At 40.0% G+C, this 21,526-nt stretch overlaps 2 protein-coding genes across 2 annotated transcripts in view; one reads left to right on the top strand and one right to left on the bottom strand.

The window, feature by feature from the left end:
* Positions 1-1,669: 1,669 nt before the first annotated feature.
* On the bottom strand, positions 1,670-11,049 carry gabarapl2 (GABA(A) receptor-associated protein like 2). Its single transcript, XM_006641175.3, has 4 exons — positions 10,845-11,049; positions 5,270-5,325; positions 3,339-3,511; positions 1,670-2,166 (listed from the first exon to the last, which is right to left on the bottom strand). Exons 1-4 carry the CDS (start codon positions 10,876-10,878, stop codon positions 2,076-2,078), a joined length of 354 nt encoding a protein of 117 aa, XP_006641238.1. The 5' UTR covers positions 10,879-11,049; the 3' UTR covers positions 1,670-2,075.
* Positions 11,050-11,937: 888 nt separating this feature from the next.
* Positions 11,938-21,526, top strand: part of LOC102682741 (carbohydrate sulfotransferase 5) — a 40,585-nt gene continuing 30,996 nt past the window's right edge. The window contains exons 1-7 of the mRNA XM_069181194.1: positions 11,938-12,444; positions 13,010-13,176; positions 13,637-13,765; positions 14,294-14,437; positions 15,314-15,395; positions 15,987-16,090; positions 16,494-16,610. Of these exons, the coding sequence (XP_069037295.1) occupies positions 12,306-12,444; positions 13,010-13,176; positions 13,637-13,765; positions 14,294-14,437; positions 15,314-15,395; positions 15,987-16,090; positions 16,494-16,610 (882 nt within the window). The 5' untranslated portion in view covers positions 11,938-12,305. The remainder of the gene's footprint in view (positions 12,445-13,009; positions 13,177-13,636; positions 13,766-14,293; positions 14,438-15,313; positions 15,396-15,986; positions 16,091-16,493; positions 16,611-21,526) is intronic.

A 21,526-nucleotide genomic window follows, 5' to 3' on the forward strand; every position in this document is an offset into this window, starting at 1 on the left:
TAAAATATAAAGACTGCAAGGGGACCTGCTACAAGTACAGAGTACACTCACTTTGCCAGACTAATAGGGGGAAACTGGGGTCCAGTATTGCTGGCTGTTAAATTACCGATGAGATATTCCAAGCCCACAAAACATACTTATATATATGAGAAAATAAATCATATATATGTTTACTGAATCTGACCACATCATCTTCAGTTGCATCATCCTTGCCTACAGTACCTTCTGTATGGGTTTTGTGATATTGATTTTGAACCTTTCAACACAGTTTTCTCCAGCCATCCTCCAGTGACAGACTGAACTGCCCTGAGCACATTAATGACGGCAGATTTCAACTTGCCATTCCGCAGACTTTACCACGTTCGTGGCCTCTTACGTCGTGTCATTTGTCTTCTTCGTGTCTTCAGTCCCCACCACCACCAACTCCAAAAACTTCTTTCTCAAGTCTTTTCCAGGGATTAATGTGGTGGTATTTTTTTGGCAAAAATAATTGATACTTTAATGGACATTATCCTGTCTTGTAGGGGGTTGTCTGATATTGTCCCTTTTATCACCAAAACCCCCTTTTAATAGTTTTGGTCCATTAAATCCAAAGTCCATTAAAGCAAGGGTTTACTGTGTTCATACTCCTCAATAACACAGTGGACTTCTTCAGAATGGACAGTGAGAGAGATTACAGAACAGCTTCTAACTCCAGGCAATAAGACTGCTAAAAAGCCAGCCTGCAGCTCCTTCAGCAAATCACCCGTAATGGCTAAATGGACATATAGTTTTCAGCAAACTGGACACTTGGACATGATATATTGCATACACATAGCAGCTCTATTTATATTGAGTTTTGTCTGAATTTATTTTATTCAATTTCTATTGCATTATCATCTATTTCTGTGACCTTAATTTTGTTATTTTTACCCCCCACCACCACCCGTGAGCTCCTAGAAAATAAATTTCATTGCCAGCAACTACTGCTGCATTTGATAAACTCTGATTGAGTGATTGATTAAGACACCAACTGGAGGACACAGGTGTAAAACCAATAACGGGAGGTACTTCTTTACCCAAAGGGTTGTGGAACTGTGCAGCACGCTGCTCGGCTATATTGTTGAAGCTAATATCCTGGTATCTTCCAAGAAATGGCTGGATGAATTGTATGGGATCCGTTAACTCTTAACTACCCGATGAGCCATCGGGCTAAATTCCACAGCAGCCTCAGAAGCCAGTGAGCATTACTTGCACTGATCGGAGCTGTGACACCCCAGAGCCTGTGCAGCTGGACCTGCTCAAAGGCTCTAAAAATCCCAAATTCATTCCCCATGGTTAGAACACGAGTAATGGTGCCCTGTACTGAGAAAGCAGTGAATCAGTGGGTGTCCAAGCCCAGCACCTCAAGGTGTAAAAATGAGAAAAGCCTAAATGTTAAACAGAAAAAGTTACCCTTTGCATGGGCTTTGACTTAAGCTGTTGTGTTGTGTGAACACCTTTATGTCAGCTAAAGGCGTTGTTTACAATTGGCCACGGGGCTGGTGACTATTGACAGAGGAATTTAATTAGGCAAATATTACCTCAAAAACCAATGAGCATAACATGTTTGCATTTTCCCTTATATTCAAATAAATGAGCTAGCATATGAATTCACTTAAAAGTTTTCTTAAAAACAAATCTCAAGAGAAAGTTTTGAGAGTTTTTTAATTGGTTAGGTCATCCAGCTACCTTACCTTTCAATATTTAAACTTATTTAGTTGAAATATAGTTTTTAAAGAAACGGAACTCCAAACAACAACAAAAAAAACAGCAAGCAATTCTGATAAAATACAGCCAGCAAAACAATTCACAGCCATAAGAACAGAAAAGTCACTTATTTAAACATAATTTAACAGTCTAACGATGTATACAGCTTAAATACAATATGGGGTAGGAACAAAGTTACAAATGCATCCATTATACGATTATTATAGTGATCAATCTTTTTTTCTTTTCCAAAACGCAAGTATATGTCTATAATACAATCAAGCTTGTCAGAGGAAGTGAGGGAGGAGAGAGGGTGTCAGCCGGTGTTACAAGCCAAGCGCAGATGTCTAAAAGCCGAAGGTGTTCTCGCCACTGTAAGCAACGTACAAAAAGCCGTCTTCGTCTTTCTCCTTCTCGTACAGCTGCCCCATCGTCAAGCTGCAGGGAGACAGGCAGACAACGTCAGACACTCTACAGGAATGGACTGGATGAGCTGAAGGTTTTCTGGCCATGATGTCCTTAATTTCTGGTTTAAGGCATGTAGTGGTACATTAAAACATTTGCAGAACATCAAACTGGTAAACAAACATAACTCATCAAAATCCATAGCGGAGCCGCAGTTAATTTCAGTATAGCATGACACTCAAATTATTAAATTAAACAGCCGGCAGCTGACAAATTCCAACCTATCTTAAGGCCTTAAATTGGGGTCCTCCAGCACTCACAGTGACTCCAACATGGACTTTCACACCCCGAGTAGGAATGTTTCCTAAAGCCTCACTAAATGCTCAATAAGGCAAGCAGTTATGCAGTGAGTTGCAGTACTTGGCATTGAGGAGGATATTGAAGACTGTTTCCTTCTCATAAGGATCTTTTCCAATGTAAAGATGCATTAGGGCAGGACTGATGTTTGCTCCCGGGGCTGTATTGCGCAAAAGCTGTGTGACTCAGTAACAGGGGCAGCTCTCCAGCGCCTGTTTCCCCAGGACATGACGGTCAATATAATCTGAACTCACAAAAGGTTATGAAGAGGCTAAAAACAGTGTTTAATTTCAAGGAAATTTTAAAAGACCGGTATAGTGTAGTGCTCTTTTGTTTACTTTTAGTTCTCATTAACGCTGAGGCTATAAAAAATGCCTAGTGCCTCTTCACTGGCAAGCTATGGTATTGTTCTTGTAAAGATAAGACAGTGGAGATTTTGAAATAAAATAAATGGAATTTGTATTGATTTTCTCTCTTAATTATTTACTTGAGTTTAAAAAGATTGAGCCGGTGCAATAATGTCATTATTTTATGTATGTTAAACAAAAAGAAATCTTCATACCATTTGTAAGTATAATGAAATAGGCAATGCACACTAATAAGATGTGAGGTGCTATATTCAAGCACTTAGGCATTAAACTCTCAATTACATCGTATGGGGATCTGAATGTGAATACAGAGTGTGGCTTGTTTAAGATATGTTAAATAATTTAATAGACCACCGTATTACAAAATGCATTTTTGATTTTGAGTACTGATTTTACAGGGAGAAAAAGAAATAGTGAAGATTCCTCACTAAAACAGGCAGATTCCCTTCCTCAGAGAGGGGAAAGCAGCCGTCGTCTCACCTGGACTGCGGAACGGTTTTATCTACGAAGAGGAAGATGGCTTTCTCCGAGGGCAGCTGGATGCGTTTTCTGATGATCCACATGAACTGGGCGACTGTGATGTCGGAGGGGACCAGGTACTTCCTCTTGTCTATATCCACGATTTGAGAGCCTGACACTTTCTCCACAATCACCTGGAATATGTGCGCACACACACAGAAGGAATTTGGAACAGCATGCTTTTAATAAGCATACTATACAAATATGTAGAAGCAATTCTTGGCGTTTTAAAAAAGGGTGTTACATTTCTTTTGATTAACATACTGCCCCAAACCTACTGTGTAGATAAAGTCTAACAATTCCAGCACCCAGAGAATCGTGTGTAAAACTGCCTGCAGAACTAAAGCTGACCCAGAGACCCTGGCTCAACATTTACACACAAAAGGACCAATTGTTGCAATTTGTCTAACTGTGTCATGAAGCTTGAGTGTTAGTTTGGTCTACTCGAAGCCCTTCAAAATGATGTACCAGTTCATCAGTATTAGCAAAATGACATTTGCTTAAAGGGTTTGTTGTACTATATTCCAAATATTGTCCACATTACAACATGAACCTCATTGCATGCTCTCATCCTCAAGTAATTGATAGCCTAGTCCCCATCCAGTGGCTGGATTGCCACTGTTTGTGAAGGGAATGGCATGGATTTGATGCTGGGAGCAGCTGGACTCTTCACTCTTCAAGGTAGTTCCTACCGATTTAAACAATCCATGCCCAACTGCTCAGCTACTATGGCATTCCACCCTAGTCTCAGGGCTTGCCTGCAGAACTATCAAATGGCTCCTCATGCAACAGGATTACTGTGTCTTACTTATTTTCTTAGGATCACACTATCTATGGATTATTATTCTTTTCATTACTCTCTATTGTGCCCAATGAAAAACACCACACAACACAGTATCATTTAATTCTTAGGTGCACAGGGAAGAAGAAACGTTTCAACTGTAATGTACACTTGACTGCACACCTGAATTGACTTTCAGCTATACTGGACTGACCATATCGATGGTAATCACAAGAGAGGACCATGTCGCCAACTCTTTCTAAGCACAGATCCACTGTATTTATAACAATGTACTCTCTGGACTGAAAAATAATAATCTCCACCAGAAAACACTGATCTTATCTGAACCAGAGTGTTTCACAAGTTTTTGAAATACTAGATGATTTCCAGCCCAGTCCGATCTCACTGGTCTAGTGGGATTTCCTTTAGATGAGTATGCGATGAGGGCAAAGGTGCGTGAGGTTGAAACACATTTCAATCCAGTTTTCACTAGGACTGAGATCTTGAGATTGTTCTAGCCAGTGAAGGTGATGCCACGATCTTAATCATGTGAATTTCCCATGATTTCAGTTTAACAAGTGAATATAGTGTACATACATTTATATTGTATATACAGCTCAGGACACAATAAGAGTCTAGCCTTGTACATAGTTCATGCACTAAGACACAAAGAACCACCTACACATCTTTATTATTCAGTCTGCAACATCGGCATGCAGTCTGCATCTCAGTCTGTAACTTCAAAGCACATAGTGATAGTGTATACAGCAATATTTTCATGCTTGGCCCTTCTCTAACCAGTATTTTCAAATGTGTTTTCACATTATTAGTGTTCTGCTTCAGTCTAGTGTCTTCACGTATGTATTATGACTTTATATAGCAATACCTGGAGATTTGGAAAAATGATATCTCCTGCATAGATCTTGACAGCGAGATTAAAATCTTTCATATGGGAAATTAAAAGGACCTGTTATTGGAAGAGCGGAACATGTGTACAGACTGAGCAAAGAGAGTGGTGTGTGATCAGAGCTTTAGAAGAAAATGGACTAAGCATGTGTTCTTGTGGGATGGGGTCCTGCTGTCTGCACAGCTTCATTGTATACACACTCACCGGAACCCTGTCCGGGTACTTGGTTCGGATTTTGGCCGACTCCACACATCGGTGCTCTGGAAAAGAGAAATAACGAACATCCGATGAAAAGAAGGGGCACAGCTGTCAACTGTGGCCCAAAGAGATTTCTAGTACCTTACAAAAACGCTGGAACTAAAGCCATTAATGTGGCATTTGGTGCTTAGCACAAGTAACTCTTTGCAATCGCTGTGGGGAGTCCCGAGCAGCTCAACCAGCTAAGGTGCTTGCTCTGAACTTGTTTAGTTCAATGGCCACAATGCTCCAGGTTCGAGCCTTCGTCGTGTCACAAAAGTGGACAGCCTCCAGGAGGGCAGGGCAGGGCAGGGATTAACTCCAGCAGCTGGCCAAGCGCCTCTAGTTTTACAGTGATGTCAGTGGGAGACATGTTCATCCAGTCAGCGCTATCCTGTCTACTATGGAACTTGTAGCTTCTCAAGTGAGGAACAGCTGTCCCGAGTGGGCACCGCGGTCGTTATCAGAGATCCAGATCTTAACACAACTGACCGCTCCAAATTGGGTTTGTGTATAATAAATAAAAGGGATTTCTTGAAAATAAATAATCCCTTTGACATTTTCAAATAACAAGGTGGGAAGTATGTCAATCTCATAATTGTCTGATATTCCTACTGTATTAATGCTTGCCCAGAAAAGAACTGGGAACTGCACACATATGACAAATATAATATTGAAGTTTAGAGGTTTAACAGAAACAACATCAATTAGTGTTCTCCCAGAGCAGCATGGCGGTTGTGTGACAGCTCCAGGGTTCTGTTTTCTGTTTTGGTGCTGCCTGTGTGGAGTTTGGATGTTCTGCAAGTGCAACTGTCCAAATTCATGCTGATTAGGTTAACATGAGTCTCTCAACTGCCTCCTGTATGTGTGTCCGCCCTGATAAAAATACTAGAGAGGTAAATGGTAGTGTAAAAAAATGCACATTTCAACTCTGCAAATCATTTTACTGCTTCTTATCTACTGCTTTAAAATTACATCCTATGTATAAACTATTTATGTCACCAGGCGTGAATGACCTCATGGCTGTTACTCAGCGTGAAAGATTCTTAATATTCTCCCGTGTCGAGTTTCTCAAAGCTGCTTCTGAAGACTCTTTCATTTTGAAGGAGTTCTCCGTTATGCTTCTGCATCATTGAATCAACTAATGAAAACTGCACAATTAAACATCTTGGGGCCCAAGATGTTGTTAATTTCAAGTGGGCATTTTATAACCCAACTGAAACCTGAATATTTTTAGGAGTTTAAAATTACTAGGAATGTTTTTTTATTCATTCCAGCAGGTGTTCACTTAATCTACAGGAGGCCCTGGAGGGCCAGGTTTCAACAGAACAGTTTTCTGCTGCAAAGAAACAGATATATAACTGCTGAAGCTTTATTATATAAAGCTGCTAAATGCTCTGTTTTGTAGACATCAGGAGACAGTGGTCTGGAGCCACGTGTAACACTGTAAACAAATACACTTTAGCAGGTGTCCAGGCCCAGCCCAGCCCAGCCTGACATGCTCAGTATCCACATGTTTGACACTTGATCTGTTGACCTCAACCAACTTAAAGCCCATGTTTGAGAATTCAGCATCTGAGCAAAGAGGAAGAAAACAGGCAGCTCAGCTGACTCAAATGGTAAAGAGGGTACAAGGAAATTAGGCTGAAACCTACTGTATGTTTAGTATGGCAGCACAAATAAGCATGCCTTGAAGCTTAATCATATCTGCTGTGATTATCAAGCTTTTTCTGCATGTACAGTATCCTGAAAATGTATCATGATGTACTTTCACACTTTGACCTGTTTTATCACTGTTTTGCAGGGTATTTTAATGGGTTTATGAATTACAAGTTTCTAAGAAATGGTTACTCTGTTCCACTATGGTTTTCCTATAGACAAATATAGCAAAGCACAAAAAGAGTCATAGCAGCACTTAGGTAAAACCACAGCACAAGTGAGAAAATACTGTGCACATTTTGTCATGGTGCATGATAACAATATTCAGCATAACTCTCACTATATTCAGCATAACTGCACTACATGTATATATTGCACACACCATGGACACATAACAGCTCTACTCACATTGAGTTTTATTCAATTTCAAAAATGTAACCTCAATTTTGTGATTTTTGTGTTTTTGTGATTCTTGTGATTTTTGTGAGCTCACAGAAAAAGACATTTCATTGCCAGCAACTACTGCTGCACGCCGTATTGTTGTGCATTTGATAAATAAACTTTGATTTGATTAGATAACACAAGTATGGCATCAGAAACCACAAGGGAATTAAACTATTGATAATTAAAATCTTCTCTCTTCAGTTTTCACTCTACGAAAGCCCAGGACACACCAGCACGTTGCATTAAGCCACTTTGATCCACTGCTTGTCAGCTCCCTTTCGTGGGAAAAACCCACACCCAAGCCCACCTGGACTTCTTAAACACAAGGAGAAAGAAAGCAGGTCAGGACACGGAGAGGACTTTACCTGGAGTCAGCAGTCCGATGAGCACTTTTTCAGGGACCATTCACCTTGCCCCTGGTCTTGAGCACATTCGACTATCCCAGTTTTTCAACAATGTCTCATGGAGAAATGTGAAAGCACCCCTTGCACAAGCAAACCAGAAGCCATTGCATCGATTCATTGTGTCCGGGCTTAGTGCAACCCATTATCTCAAATAGTTCTAACACTGTAACTGTAATCCTGGTTCTATTTCACTAAAGTTACATTAGATTTCCATAGTATCCTCTTTCTCTTAGACCCCCTACTTAAAACCGATTTCTTCCCCTTATGCAGTTTGTATCTGCTGTTCCACTGTGATCAATGCAATTGTATTGTTAGGTTTAAGTCACCTTGGATAAAGCTGGCAGCCAATTTAGCAATAATAATGTTTAAGCTTCCTTTCAGAGACTCCCTCTAATGGAGCCAAAATGCAGCAGAATGATTAATTTGTAAAAAAACAAAAACGTGGACTAATATGACATGAGGGGTTTAAGGGAAACCTGAAGACATCCTCTCAGAACTTTTAATCAAACTGGAATGTAGATAAAACGGTTGCTAATTTCTAACTTGTTCCTACCGTACAGTAGCAAATGGATATCTGATTAAACTGATAAAAGCCTGTGCATTGCAAGCAGTTAAAACCCACTTGCATACCTGCGTGTTTGTGTGATGAATACCCACCTCAGACAGCATTGAGCTGTTCATTGATCTAAGCAGCACTGCATTGATTTTTACCCTAATAACCCTTTTACACTTGTACACTAGTACTGTGAGTGCAAATTGCCAATTGTAATTAACTGAACGTGCAGCCCTGTAATGCCAACAAAATACAAGTCCACATAACTCTCTGGTGTGATACATATGCCCAGACAGAAATGGTTGAATGTGCAAATAAAAATACTTAGCAAGCTAAAAATGAAGACACATTGCACAACTGTGAATATTTTTACTTGCACTAAATTACTGCTCTTCTAGAGATAATCATCACAGTCACATGAATGAGGTGCTGTGTCGGAAAGATACAATACATGACTGATATTTCATTTTATCACGATGTAAATTTATTTTGGTGAAAGTTAGGCATCTTCTGTTAAATGCCCTTCATGAATTCAGGGCTGGGAATAATTCAAATTGACCTATTTATGAACTCTATATAAAGGGGATATTTTCCCAAATCATATTCATGCAGTGGATTCTTCACACCATTTAAGATATGTTCTGCAATTAGATACAGATTTCATTTGAAGTGCTTCAATTGTCACTATACAACCAGGCCAGCGGACCACTTATGACCACCTATAAATCAACCAGAACTCAAGTGTTTCTTGTAGGTCAGTATAAATACAATGGCAACTATTAATTGCAATTGAATTGAAAATGTAACCCACTAGTTGCAACTAGTACTTCAAGTCATAGGGATCTGATAAAAAAAAATAGCTTCTTCATTTTGTGAACTTAGAAGACATTAATAGATCATACAGGAAGGAATTGACTGCATTAAATATTCTAGAACAAAGAGTGATCTAAAATGTGGACATCAGATTAATCTCTGAGCTGCCCGAAAGAAAACTAATCCAAGCAGATTATGCTTTTGCTGATCTGAAACAAGAACTTTTTGTTCTGCTGCAATGAGAATGTCTCGAATGAACCACAGTGGATAAACACACAAAGACTAGCCTCTCTCCTGACCCGCACACAAAAAAATATAGACTACTGTCAATGTTAATGTTTTCCCTTTTACACATATCAGATCGTGTCACTTAGCAATGTTTATCCCCACAAGAAAACACTCTTACTTTTAATAGAATTTTGCAAAGGTATTAATGCCTTTGCAATTATTAAACTCGTTTTAAACCTTCTTAACACGGGGAATCTATCATTTTGCTCAAACCTTCACAGTGTCGGTGCTGAAATAATAGCCAAACCTACTAAAACTGCCACTCTTCATGGATCACAGCACAGAGCCGTTTGCCTTTCTTGCTGCGTTTAACAATTCCATGATTAACCAGTAACGCAATGTGCTGTCGGGGGTCTGGGACAAGGTACCCGATGTTCGGCTTCTTTAAAGAAGGGGCTGGGTGAGATCACGTGATCAATTTGCTACTGGTTTCCAAACCAGCTAGATCAGGCAAATGGCCTCTCTCGTTTCAAACCTCTTATGCAGACATCACTGTGGACTACACTGTGAGGGCGATACAGCCCTTTGAAAAGGTTCGACAAATATATATATATACACAACTATTATTCTTAGTTATAAATATTACAATTTGACGTCACTGAAGGCCTCAAAAACCAGTTTAGCCCTAAGGTCGTTTAGAGATTTCGGCCCAGGTTCGTGTGTTGAAAGGGACCGCAGTCTTTGCCCTAGTTAATGACAGGGCTTTGTAAAAAAAACAACGCCTGCAGTCATATCTATCTGACCACAGTCAATACTGTTAATAACTGAAGTGTCATTTCTAAAACACTTCTGTTTGTTACTCTAGAAAGTACTACCCTGCAGAGTTCATGGTATGCGTCTGGTTAGACCGAGAAATTAATACCTGGGTCTTGTACCGTATTGATGAGATGTGAAACGTCCTGGCTGCTTTCGGGTTTTAGATTTGAATTTAAGGAAGACTGACGGGACAGAAAATATCTCAACATCAACCACAGTTTCGAGCTTCTGGTTGTTTCTCGTCTGAAAGGCTGGAATGGGCGAAATGTGCCGGTTGTCACGTCCTTAGCAAAGCGACACAAACGAGTGCTGTCCCGTGGTCGTCAAAATACAGTCTTTGCAGAAGAAAACAACACCCAGATATTACGGTCAGCTCCTCCCCACCCCAGAGAAAATCCCCAAATACCCGAATGTGTTCTGATATGAAGAAAATGTGCTGTCAGACACGTATGACGTAATCCGAAAAACAATTAAAACCCGTAAAAGGGGAAAAAAAAACATTCTGCGCAGGTCACCCTTTTTCCAGGCCCTGACACGGCAAAGCCATCCTCACAGTGGCCTGAGAAAGCGAAAGCAAACATCACCATAACACAGCATTTCCCCCGTCTACTACAAAACCTCTTACCTAGGGAATGGTCTTCTTTAAACATCCATTTCATTTTGGCAACTTCCAAATGGCGCTTATTTTGCTTAGAAAAAGAAAAAGAGAACAACGGTTTCGTTTATGGGTTTTTTTTTCGGTTTCTTTACAAACAAAAGGGGGTAAACTATTACAGCAACAATGTAACAAAACAAGGTTAGCCTTCGGAGTCCAGCCCTGCGATGACGTCACCGCCGGATGGATCCATTTGGCAACCCGGAGGGGTAACGGTTTTAAATGATGGGGATACACTTAGTTTATCATTATTGATAAACTCACCAGAATAATATTTTACCCAAATTGATATAATCTGTGGAACACAACCAAATTGTTTTATTCATCAGAGATTGCATATATTGCCTGTAGTGACGAAATAGTACAATCCATAAAGATGCTACTACCGTGTAGTATCGCTTCTGTATATAAACGTTGATGCTTCTGGTGGGACTGGGGGGGTTCATATGGGATGGGATGTAGATAGTTGGGGGGCTTTCCTAATGATTGTTTTAATATCGGTAAGGGAAATGTCGTTAAAGGCACAAAATATGAATAGACTGGCAAGAATTAGCTCAGAAAAGATAGCTCCCATAGGTCGGCTTCTGGGTTCCCTGAAAGCTGAGCTAATGTACACAACCACAGCCCCCGAGATCGCCTCTACAAATATCCCTAAAAATAGATTACAGGCTGGTAGGAGCACGGCATAAAACTCGATAGGGCTGTGACTAATATCGCGTGATACTCAAAGGTCCCGTATTTCTTGTATTTAGGGGAGCACCGCTCTGGGGAATTGCAAGCGTTTCTGTAACCGTTAACATGCCAATCCCCTGATTCATTTACACCAACAGGAATTCGGGTGTCAAATTCTGTTGTTCTTTCAAAATAAAGCGAAGAAAGTCGGAACAACTGTGGCGTTAACGTAATATTAAGATAATATTTTGGATGGGCTACGGAGGTCTGGTATTTAAATTACTCCAGCTGGGTTTGCCCGTGAGGATAAATACAGTAGAATATTTCTAGCCTCTCTTGCTGCATCCGGGTAGTGGGGGGAAAAAAACGCCGCCGGTTGCTAGGGAACAGGGGGGCTATGGAAACCCGCAGACGCCAAACTTCAGGAAGTGCGTGAAAAGAGTGCGGCCTTCGGTTTCAGCTTCACGATTTTGGAAGGGATCTGTATTGTTGCGTTTTTTAGAAATAGTCAGAACGCTAATACTTTGGGGGCGGGGTTGCTTACTAGTTTTTGAGCTTTTGCGAATTTCGATATTTAAGAAAAATCAAGGAGCCTTCTTGAATCGAGAAACTATTTATGTTCCGAGTGCAACAACCCCGCTCATCTCATCGCTGTGATTTAAAGGCGAACGAACGGAAAGTCTGTGGAATAAAGTTTAGCTAGTTTCAAAGGCGACCCCTTTTTTATTTTGCTTTTTTACGAACACGTTTCGATCTTCCATGGCCATTTATGAAGTTTACTCCCACCCTGCTTTACTGAGGTACAAGACCAGTATCTGCACCAAAGCCACGCTTTTCCTAATAATCGTCCTGTGTCTCACCTACATCTCTCCTTTGCTGGTGGCTTACAGAAGCCAAGGTAAGCACAGCGTTATGCTGAGGTTTTGACTGTTGTTTTGATGAATGGTTACTGTCTGTCCAGCCTGCCTCTTCCAGTAGTGTTGTTTTCAAAGACAGCCGCGATGTAGGTTCGACTATGTCTATTGTGGCCCTGTCAGTACTACACGGACGTTCAATTCAATTCATTTTAATATAGCGCCTTTCACAACAAGGTTGTCCCAAGGCACTTGATCTTGTGACATGATCTTGTGCTTTTTTAGAAACTAACATTATTATGTAGCGAATACCGTTTTACCGTGCGACTATTGTATTGTTCAATACCTTAGTTACACAGATGCCAAGAACTCAATGCCACGGTACAACAAGTAGACTGATATGCAAAGCGAGGTTTGCACGCAGTTCTTTTTATAACTATCTTTCGTCCTTGAGAGTTTATCATGACTGTAAGAAAAAAACGATTTTGTCTCTTCAACTTTAGTGTATGATCTGGTACCCGGTTCCACTTTGGTGGCATTTATAGAACGTCCTTATCTCTAGGAGATCTTCTGATCGGAAAGAGACTTTATTTCTCATTTTATTTACAGGTTTCTGGACAAAGTCCAGCACGTATGAGGAGCAACCCAGCATCACGTTCCAGTACCAGGTGCTGTTAATTGCTGCAACCAGCACCAGTGGAGACTATGTAGCCTGGAGCACATTTCAAAATTTCAACAATCTGCAGGGTGGCAACCTCAGAATCCCTTCAATATCAGTGAGTATCCTCCCCTCTGATCCTTCATAGCCTTGGTGAAAGTTAAAAACATAGTTATTCAGGTTATTTCCTAATGCCTGCGTGTGATCGAGAGTGTCAGATATTTACATTCTTAGAAAAGTAAGAGTGTTAGAGTGATCTCGTTGAACAGTTGTGAATGGATGGAGTTCCACTACTGAGGGAAATTACTGATCAATAAGCCATTCGCTCAACATGTGTTGAATGAGGTTATGGATTTGGCCTCTTCAAAGCGGACAGAAGGAGGACAGTCCTGTCCCAGGAAACAGCGAAGTTGCAATTACAGTGTTTGTACATTATAATCTAAAAAAAAAATCAAGCTTTTCTTTGCTGAAATTTACCAGGTATTTTTGGTTGGGGGAGTTTTTGTCAAATCTCGCAAGGGGTGGACCGGGGTGCAGCCTAGCTCGGCAGGGAGGTAACTTGTCCCCGGTGTCGTCAGGCCAGAGAGGAAGACCGGAATCAGGATGGGAAGTTTGACCAGCTGAACCTTCGTCTGGCGCTCCCACTGCGGCAGAGCGAGCCGGTGTACAGCGTTCAGCTCATTCTCACCTTCTCCTACAAGCTCTTCGTAAGTCACCCACACCTGGTGCTTTCACTCTTTCAACAGCTATTTAGGTCTCGTCTTGTCTTTTCTAAACTGGGGGCAGAAGAGGGAAGCCTGTAAGAATCGATCCAAGGACATCAGCACCTGGAGACTTCCTGCATAAGAAGAACGGTCTCCAGCCTTATTAAACATTATAGGAAAAGGCTTTGTGCTGTTACCCGTGCCAGAGTACGTTGCATCAAGAACTAGCAACTGGGGATCGAATCATTTTAACACCTATGTTTTTGAGGAAAAAAATAGTATTACTCATTTAAAAACATTTGTTTTGAAATAAATGTATTAGAAAAAAAAGCTTGTAGTTTTCCCGTTTTGGGGGTTTTATAAAATACAGGTCATTATCTGTGCTGTTTATTTTATATGGCTATCTATGTTAGTCTTTTTTTCAAGGGTGCCAATAATTGTTGAGCCCACTGTACAGCCACTGTGTATGTCAGTTTAGCAGCCTGCTTGAAATGAACCACTAGAGTAAAAGATTGCCTGCTTGTGTTTTAGAGGATGTCCACCTTCATCATGCAGAGCATGGCCTACATCCAGCACTCCTCGTCTGTTCCAGGGTCTCAACTTTTTGTCAGTGGGGACCTCAAACTGCAGCAAAGGCAGCCACTGAAGCACAGAGGTCTTGACACCACCTATAATGTAAGAATTAGCTCATGTGTGCTGTTTTTTACGTAATCTGGGAAATGTCTGCATTCCAGATGGCTAATACTTGTTCTATGTTATTCTATAAAAGTAAAACCATTCTAAAACATTATATGTTTGACAGGGTGCATTCCCACAGGCAAACGCCTTGGGTCCTGGTTACACTGATGATGGCAGGTACATCAGCATGGACACAGAGTTGGTCCAGCATGAAATCAGGGTTGGTTCAATAGAAGAACTATTTTGTTTGACAGATTTTTCCCCATACTGCTTTTGACAGTATTTTGACAGTATGGGGCTGCGCTGTGATCTCCAATGAAGACCTCTTTTTTTCTTCTGTCATTTTTTCTATGATTCCTCTTTAACAAAAAAATCATATTTCTTTATACATAAAAGCAATGTTACACACGAGCAGAGACTGTTCTGCTTGTCATGAACATCTAGTTGCTAGAAATGTATTGACCTGAGACTCCCATCTGGTTGCTTTTTGAAGGATCCGAGGGAGCTGACTTCCACAGCACGGTCTGAGCAGCTTGTTTCAGACACCTCCCGCACTCTGCATAAAGACATGCCCGCTGTTTTCAGTCTTGAATCACTTTTTTGTAATTGGTGCCATGAAATAGAGCCATGACACTTCACATTAAAAAGAAAAAAGAATTGGGACGCTCTAAATCAAGTGGGTTACTTTGTCTCTAAAGAAGCATGGCCTACATCCAGTGCTCTCTGGAGGAAAGGACTGGAAAAAAGCCTTTCCTGGTCTGGGGTGGAGCAGTAAGTTGTTTTGCTGTGTGTAATGCTCACCTGCTCCTCCTGTGATAGTATTTATTTTCCTTGCATGACACTATAAAAATACAGCTTCCTATTCTTTTGCAGGTTTCTGTTATCAATGGAAACAGCCCCTTTGCAAGTGCCTATGATCTGACTAACATCATTGGCTCATATCAGGAAAGAAATGGTAAGTGGAAGTGTGGAAGATATATTACTTTTAATACTGGGCAGTTCTATGGGTAGAAACCAAAAAATTAAATAACATAAATGTGTCAGAAGACTTCATGATTTCTGTAAAAAAACTCAAAACAGTAAAATATAAAAATACAAGCTGCTTAAAATAAATACAGGTTTATGTTGCTGTGTAACAGCTATTAAGCATTTTAAAACTGTTATTGTTTATTATCTTTTATATGTGTTTTTTGTTTTCATCTCCTGAATACTAGTTTCACAGTTTTACATTAATTCTTTTTTTTAAACAGAAAATTAAATGTTCTTTTTCGTGCTGTATTGCATATATTAATGATTTTGTTTGTGTGTGTTGTGTAGCTCAATGCATTGTGGTACTCTGTGTTTGTGACACATAGTGCTAGAATTCTTCTTATGGTAAATGTTCTCTGGGACTTTGCCATGCAAACCACATTTCCTTCTGGATAATAAAGTATCAGTCTATCAAATATATACCGCATTTTAGACACACCTAATCCAGTGGCTTTTGGCCAGTCATGCCCCTGTGACACTGTGCAGGTTCTTCCACTGACATTGCCTTTTTGGACAGTTTCCACCGTGCTGTCAAACCCCAGCCCTGTGTGGGTTTTGGGCCGAGCTGCCGGTGCACCCTTTGAAATAAATGCAGTCATCAGATACCCCGTGGAGATCATCACATATCCTTTACTGTGTCTCAGCATAAAAACCATCAGCTGTATTCTAAGGTCTCATGCAGATTTATTTAGAACAGTCCACACCGTGCCTCCAGACTTAAGGTAAAAACATCTTGAGGGGAACATCACATCACTCGTAAGATGTTTGTTGAGGTTTTTTTGATTTATCAATGGCTCTATTCATCTTTTATTTAACTGTAATAGTTGTCACCCTGCTTGTAATAATTTCAGTGTTTTTTAACTGGAAGTTGGGAAGTGTGTTCTGGGATTTCAGTTCCCTTGCTATTTGTTTTATGTTCCATCTTTATTTGCTTTCACATTGAAAAAAGAGTAATTAGAGATTTGTAAAGACTCAAAAACTATACCACAAAGTTTTATGATGATGTTTGATCTTTAACGTCTATACATATCAGCCTGGCTTCTGGGAAATGATCAAGTTTGCCTGGGTCCAGTATGTCAGCATCCTTCTCATTTTCCTCTGGATCTTTGAGAGAGTCAAGATCTTTGTCTTCCAGAACCAGGTACTGCCCACTGTGACGGTCCCTCTGTTCAAACAGCACGAATCCTAATTCAGACCCTAAGACTGCAGACAGACGCTGGTTCAGCATGACATTGGTATGCATTTCTTCAGAGCTTTCATTCAACAATACTTGAAAACTCCAAAAACACTAAACTTTTTAGATTCATGCTTCAATGCTCTACTGACCAGGTTAATCCAACAAAAGAGAAACAAGGATGGATGTGTATTTACTGAAGAGCTTATCCGGATCCTCTGCAGGTATAACCAGTGTATGTCCTCAATCTATTTAACCCCAGGGGAACAAAGCTACATTTGTTGACCCTCTTCAGTAAAAGGGTACTATGTCCTGGTTAGCCTGCTTTAGTATTCATCTAGGCATGTTCTTAAGATTCATGATTTGGTTTTTATGAAAACGGCTCTCTTTACAGAGCTTGCACATTACAGAAAATTTAAATCTGCCTCCTACAGAGGGAAAGAAACAGTTGTGTGAAAGAATTTCAGTACAGAATATATTGATCAAGATATTGCCCCAGGTATAACAGGATGTTAGTTTATGGATGATGCACATTCATGGATATATATGTTTATTAATTATATCTGGGATGAAACTAAAACTGATCACACAGCATATTGAACCATTTAAAATGTATTTACAAACTACAGGCTTCCATAAAAGCTGATGTAAGTTTCTGAATAGATCTCTCAATAATACATTTTATAAGTTATACTGCAGAAAGATGTTGAATTATTATGGTATATTTAATAAATATACTGTGTATTTATAAAACAGTTTGCTTTTCTGCTTTGGCTGTGTGATTTGTATTTCAGCCTACAGCTTGTAAAACCTAAATGGACCAAACTGCTGTGAGCCAACTGCCAGATTTCCCGTAAAAAGTATTTGCTTGAGCAAGAGTATGACAAATGGTTTTTCATTGGAAATTTTGCATTTGACCTACCTAACCAATTTGGTACTGATTGATCCAAGGATCTCATTCAGCTGTTTCTTGAAAGAAGGCGAAGTATCAGTTTCAACAACATGGTGGGAAACATGTTCCACAGTCCCACAACCCTTGGGATAATGAAGTGCGTCCTGTTCTCATCTTTAAATACAATTATCTATAGTTTCTCTTTGTGTCCTCTGGGTCTTATTTCAGTGTTCATTCTGAAGACGTCAGGTGGGTTGATTTAATCAATGCCCTCGATGATTTTGAATACTTGAAGCAATTTTTTAACGTCATTCCAAGGTGTTGTGTGGTGCCACTAAATTTACTGCTATTATGCTGGCATTTGCTTTGTTAATTTGTTTTAGTGTTTTTGTTAATGGTAAATGATGTAAAATTGTATTTAAATCAGTCATTCAACACACTTTTTTTCTTTTAAATATGCAACACTGTTGCATTCACTAAATGACTGTTATAAAGGTACATTTGCAGAGACAGTGTTTGATAGTACAAAGTTTAAATTCTACTCTTAAATTCTAAGACCTTCATCAGTTTTGGCATTGTCCTTGAAATATCACTTTTCTCAGGTACCTGACACTTTGTGGGAAATGGCACTGGTTCTGAGAGCCATTACTTGCAGTATTTCGTTTCTAGCACATTAAACTGTAAAATACTTTTCAGCACATGGAATAAAAAGTTTTTTTAAAAAAGGAAATAGCCTACTCTCTGCTTCCGAATAAATGTTTTCTGCTTGGAACTGTTATGAAATTAAGACGTAGGCATCAACCTACTGAATCAGATACACATGCCTTTCAGAAGACCTCAGATGTACCTACAGTATGCTCTTCAGTTTCAGTTACCCCAGCGTCTTATTAGAGATTATACTTGACATATAAACTACAAAGCTGATGGAATTCCAGCCCATCTCTATCTTTTGTAAAAGACATATGTGCATTTTGGATCGACACAGAGGGTTGTCATATTAGATATTAGAAAGAGCAGTCTTGACTTGGAGGTAAAGCACCAAGAAAACAATAGAGGCAGACATATAGTCAGATAGTCAACACAGGAGGTTTGGTTTTTCAACTAAATGTACAAATGTACCCACATTTCAAATTGGACAACTTTATTTTGGATGGGACAGGGGCTGTTAATTTAAAATGCCAGGGCTTTGAATCAACAGTAAACTCTGCTTTGTTCTGTTGAGGTTGTTTCAACATGCGTTTATCCTGAACAGACTTCTCTAAGTCTGTCGTGACTACAGGGGAAATCGCATGTGCTTCACATTAGGGTGTTGGTCAGAGTCTGATTTTTGTCTGCACTCGGTCTAGCCAATGAGTACAGCAAAATAAGGAGAGAATGGGGGGAAAAAACTGCCAGTGATGTGAGCAACTGTAATTCTTCAGAGACCAGTGTTTGCTCTCAGACATGCCAAGGTCCTGTGGCCATTGCTAAATGTAAAAGACGAAAAGGAGAATACTGACTCCCTGGACACGCAGGTCTGGTCTATCCCAGCTGTAGCCAAAGCAAACAACAAACAACGGCAATGGAACTGGCTGGAAGTGTAATGGAAAGCTTTGTTTGGAAATTCGATATGATTGGGAAAAAACGGAATCAAATGTTTTGGTTAAACAACATGAATTATTTTAGATACTTTTTTTGCAAATAAAAACCTTAGTCATGCTTGTTTAATGCAAATCTAGTTTTAAACTTGTATTTTTCCAAAATGCATCAAACAACAGGAGCTCACACAAGAAAAAAAATATTTTTTCATAAAAAGGTATTTCATATCTGACTACACCTTCAGATTTTTTGCTCTGGCAAAGTCTAAAACCAGAACTTTTATTTTTCTCAAATGCAACAAACACACCGAAGTTCACAATTTAAGTGTGCAAGCTCGAAAATGTTTGAAAAAAAGATGGGAAAAAAATATCTAACCATTCTAGCAGTTTTTGTTCTGGCAAAATCAATTACAGCCATATATCTCTGTGTAAGAATGATTTCTACTAGTTAATAGAAATGTATTATTTAATCAACAAATCAAGTTTTCTTCCTGTGGGAGGAAATTGGAGCACCGGGAGACAACCCCCACAAAAACTGGGAAAACTTACAAACTCCACACAGATAACATCCTAGGAATTGAACCCAGGGCCCTAACACTGTGAGGCAGCAATAGAAACCACTGTGCTGCTCCATTCTACACTGTAAAATAGCATTTTTTTAGCTAAACCTGCCAGCAAAATAATATTTGAATATTGGTATATACTGAGCATCAAAGGAAACTTTACTCTGTTTAAGCATATACAGTATGTTTTGAGAAAAAAAAGTTATTTTAAGAAATTAGAGATTTTTTTTATTTGATTTTGATTAGTTGTTCACCACTGCTAATACACTTTGCTGCATAAATGCTGAATCTTCTCATTAGTTAGAGAGCAGACTGCACAGCTGTTCAGGCAATGTAACCTGTTGAATATCAAATCTGGTTGAAATCACGAAAGGCAGACGCAGAAAGGAACCGGTATGTGCTCCTTATCAGAACGATGCCTCGGTGACTTGTTATGATGGAGAAACAGCTCTGGTACAACCTGACTGCATGGTGAAACATTGATCAGCTCCTGGCATGTCCTTCTACCTGATGCGACAACATTCCAGAACAACAAGTCATCAACTCCTGGTGCTTGTGTGTAATAACGGCTTGTATTTAAGATACAATGGTTATTAATTTGAGAGCCCAAGCCTTTATTTATTAACTGGTTAATGTGTCAACCAATGCATAACTGCTAATACACTTGAGTAACTTTGCTGCATAAATGCTGAATCTTCTCATTAGTTAGAGAGCAGACTCTGCACAGCTGTTCAGGCTGGTTAATGTGTCAACCAATGCATAAAAAATAATGTAGCGTTACTTCACCTAGGAATTTACTGGTTATTTATAGTTGTTGTATCTCCTGATAAGAGTTGAATAGGCCATACGGAAATTTTCACACAAAAACATTTTCATATAACCGTAAGCAAATGTATCGGCACAGTAATCGCTGTCGGAAAAAAAAAAATATTTTCAGGGGGAGAGCATGGGGTTGGTTTTGATGTGGCGCCATGCAATCTGGCAGTATTTCCTGGGTCACGGGGCTGGAAAGACGTGTCATTGGGATGTACACCATCGTGTGCGCCTTTCGGAAAATAAAACAGTGCCTGCTACCTCTTTAAAAGGGAAACCAGACATGCCAGGCCTCTTGGCTCTTACAATTATAAAATCTGTGTGTAGAAGCCAAGAATGAGGCATACTTAAGTCCAGGGAGTTGGCTTCTCCATCACCGCCTGGCTACTAGGACTGTGTATCGTTCCAAGGCTAAAAGCAGTGGGGGGAGGGGCATTCTTTTCTAATTAACAGGGGGACTCTGTTTTGATCTGTAAAAGTTTGGTTACCGCTCTTCCTCCTCAGTTTCAGGAACCAGGATGGCAGCCCTGTTCTCTCCTATTAGGAGGTTGCCTTAAGTATGGTAGTAGCACCCATTTATCATCTGTATTCCTCCCTTGGGACATCAACCCATCAGACATATGACTGAGCTGGGATTTAGAACCACATTTTCCAGGTGTGCCACTCCAGAGAGGTGCTTAACTGGATTGAACTTCCAAATTTCCATGGAGAAGGTGCTTAACCTCCAGGAATCTCTGCCACACCGAAAACTTAAATACCTTGACGTGGAGACCATACGCAGCTGTGTGACAAAGCACCTAGCATAAAATGGAGCAAGCAAAAGCCTTACTGGTATCTCTTAATGCAGGCTTGCACATCGATTGGGGCCTGATGCAGAAGGCAGATGAAAACATCACAAGATGCAAGTCTATCAGATTTGCGTGAAAACTATAGAACAACAGCTCTACCACGGGTGAGCTGTTGATCTTTGTCCCGGTGTGAATTAAACAGATTGCCTTTTTTGCCTGAGGTTGCAATCCAAATGGTTAAAGAAGAGTG

The sequence above is a fragment of the Lepisosteus oculatus genome, chromosome 20 (genome assembly GCF_040954835.1).
Source record: "Lepisosteus oculatus isolate fLepOcu1 chromosome 20, fLepOcu1.hap2, whole genome shotgun sequence".
NCBI lineage: Eukaryota > Metazoa > Chordata > Actinopteri > Semionotiformes > Lepisosteidae > Lepisosteus > Lepisosteus oculatus.